This window comes from Fundulus heteroclitus, chromosome 19 (assembly GCF_011125445.2).
Source record: "Fundulus heteroclitus isolate FHET01 chromosome 19, MU-UCD_Fhet_4.1, whole genome shotgun sequence".
In the NCBI taxonomy this organism is placed as follows: Eukaryota; Metazoa; Chordata; class Actinopteri; order Cyprinodontiformes; family Fundulidae; genus Fundulus; species Fundulus heteroclitus.
Window position 1 is genome coordinate 26,730,601 of NC_046379.1, and position 2,305 is coordinate 26,732,905.

Consider the following 2,305-nt stretch of genomic DNA (forward strand, 5'->3'; position numbering starts at 1 on the left):
TCTTAGGAGCTGCATGCATTGTTACAGCCCTACTAAATGAGGACTCCGCGATAGTTACCCACCAAGTTCTTGGTAGAGAAACTCACTTTCACCTTGACGTCAAACTGAATAAAGAAAACAGCAGATTTTCTCTGGACCATAGCACAAGAAGGGAAGTTTTCAGCAGAGCTGTCAGAGCACGGCTGTGATGCTGTGGACCCTCCTATGGGGGCCACAGAGTAAATAAGCTGGAACTAAACCACGCCCCCCTCCGTGTTTTCTTCTGGGGGACTTTATCAGCGCCCACACGCTGAAAGCTCCGCAATCCAGACTCCAGACCAGAGCAGAGAAGCAGCACCGGACAGGCTCCCCATGCTCACAAACGCACCATCCGAACCGTTTCTTCACCCCCGTGGACACTAAGTCCCGCAGCTCTGCCGGGATGGATTTCTTGGACATGCGCTCACCTTATGACTACACCTTTAATTTCTGGAACGACTACCTCGGTCTGTCCACGCTTGTCGCTAAAAACAAGATCAACAGCCCGTCCTGCAACCCCAACTCCATAACGGAGTCTCTGAAAGCGACCCTGGGTTTGGAGGACGACTCTCCGGTCTGCTCCTGCCTGGTGGGGCAGGGCAGAGACGCAGACGGACCCCTGGACGGTTGCTGCTGCTGCTGCTGCGGGGCGGCCCCGGGCTCCCCGCCGATCTCCATCTACGACCTGAAGGAGCGCATCTCTCTCCTCAGACCGTACGAGCAGCTGGGGGGCAGAGAGTGCCCCTCCCACGGAGGGAGCTTCAGCGCCCTCGACCTGTTCTCCGCGGAGCGCGTCCGGCGCAAGCAGACCCAGAGGGGCAAACCGGAGCCGAAGGTGTGCGTCTTCTGTCGGAACAACGGCGCGCCGGAGGAGGTGTACGGCACGCACATCCTGAAGACGGCGGACGGGAGGGTCCTGTGCCCGATCCTGCGGGCGTACACCTGCCCGCTGTGCAGCGCCAACGGCGACAACGCGCACACCATCAAGTACTGCCCGCTCTCCAAGGACCAGGCGAGCCAGAGGGCGCCCAAGGGGGGCAGAGCGTTCGGCAAAAGACTGAAGATCTTCTGAGCGAGAGCAGCGGCCACGCTGGAGTTGCACTGTTTGGAGTCACTAATGCGGAGAGAACGACTTGAAGAAAAATACGTTTCCGTTTTTTTTGGTTTTTTTTTTGTTTTTTACTATATGTCACAGCTTTGTTTGTAAATGCTTTGGTCTATACTGTAACCGTATGAGCACATAGTTTACACTCGGACGCGCCGTGCGTCATAGTCGCCCCCCCCCCAGCACTCTAAAGATAAGAACCAAAGTACTGTCCAGCTCGACCTGTGAATGACCACTTCCACGCTGCCGTGGGGGAAAGTTTTGAACAGACAGCCCCGTGCATGCACCTCAGCTCATGACACGCCAGCGTAAGTGAATGTGCAGCTCTCTTCCTGCCAGGCCAACGGCTGCTGTCCACTGGTCTGTGGAGGTGGGGGACCCATGACAGGGGGCCCAAGATGCAAACACTTCCTGACATTCAGCACATATTTTCCTGAGATACGCGTTTTCTACCAAAGGAATACACTTTTATATATAGAAACTTATACCGCAAGGGGATTTTATGGACAGTTTCCATGTTGGATGTCTTATATTCTATATGTGAGTGGCAGTGATGATAAAATTAAAGCTAACTGGACAACAAAGGACAATACCTGACATGCAATTCTGGCCAAACTAGTTCATTTTTGTCCAAGAAAAAAAAAAAGAAAAAAAGAAATCCGATTGTTTTTTTTTAATGTGGAAATGTTGATTCTTGTAAATGTATAAATAATTTTAGAAATGAAAAGCCTGACATTCCAAAGTCTTTACGTGTCAATAGAAACGTTTTATGTACTTATTTTTACCTTATGTACCACTGGGGGATATATTCACTGTTAAAGACACATAAATAAACATGTGATTTGCAGATAAGTTGGACTGCATGCCGCTTTTACACTTTTGCTCTCACTGCGCAGATCTACGAACCTCTGACTTTTTCCATGAAGTCCAACACAAAGCTGGATTCTGAAGCTAAAAAGGTCTCGCTGACTAAATAACACAAGTGCGCCCCCTGGTGCTCAAAGCTCTCAACAGCAACATTGCCACAGATGAAGACGTGTAGAAAGCCTTGAAATAACTTCATCTGTTGATGTTGTGGCACCATGTCCCTATGAAAATGTGAGGAAATTGAGCCTTTAATTACATTTGTTTATTAGGGCTAAGAAATAATAGTTTTGACAAATATTTTATTGCAAAATTATT

At 49.5% G+C, this 2,305-nt stretch overlaps 1 protein-coding gene across 1 annotated transcript; it reads left to right on the forward strand.

The window, feature by feature from the left end:
* Positions 1–277: 277 nt before the first annotated feature.
* On the forward strand, positions 278–1,975 carry LOC105920191 (nanos homolog 1). Its single transcript, XM_012855706.3, has one exon. It carries the CDS (start codon positions 422–424, stop codon positions 1,088–1,090), a length of 669 nt encoding a protein of 222 aa, XP_012711160.2. The 5' UTR covers positions 278–421; the 3' UTR covers positions 1,091–1,975.
* Positions 1,976–2,305: the final 330 nt, after the last annotated feature.

Coding starts and splice junctions, on each gene's coding strand:
- LOC105920191 (XM_012855706.3), top strand. CDS start 422: ATGGATTTCTTGGACATGCGCTCACCTTATGACTACACCTTTAATTTC.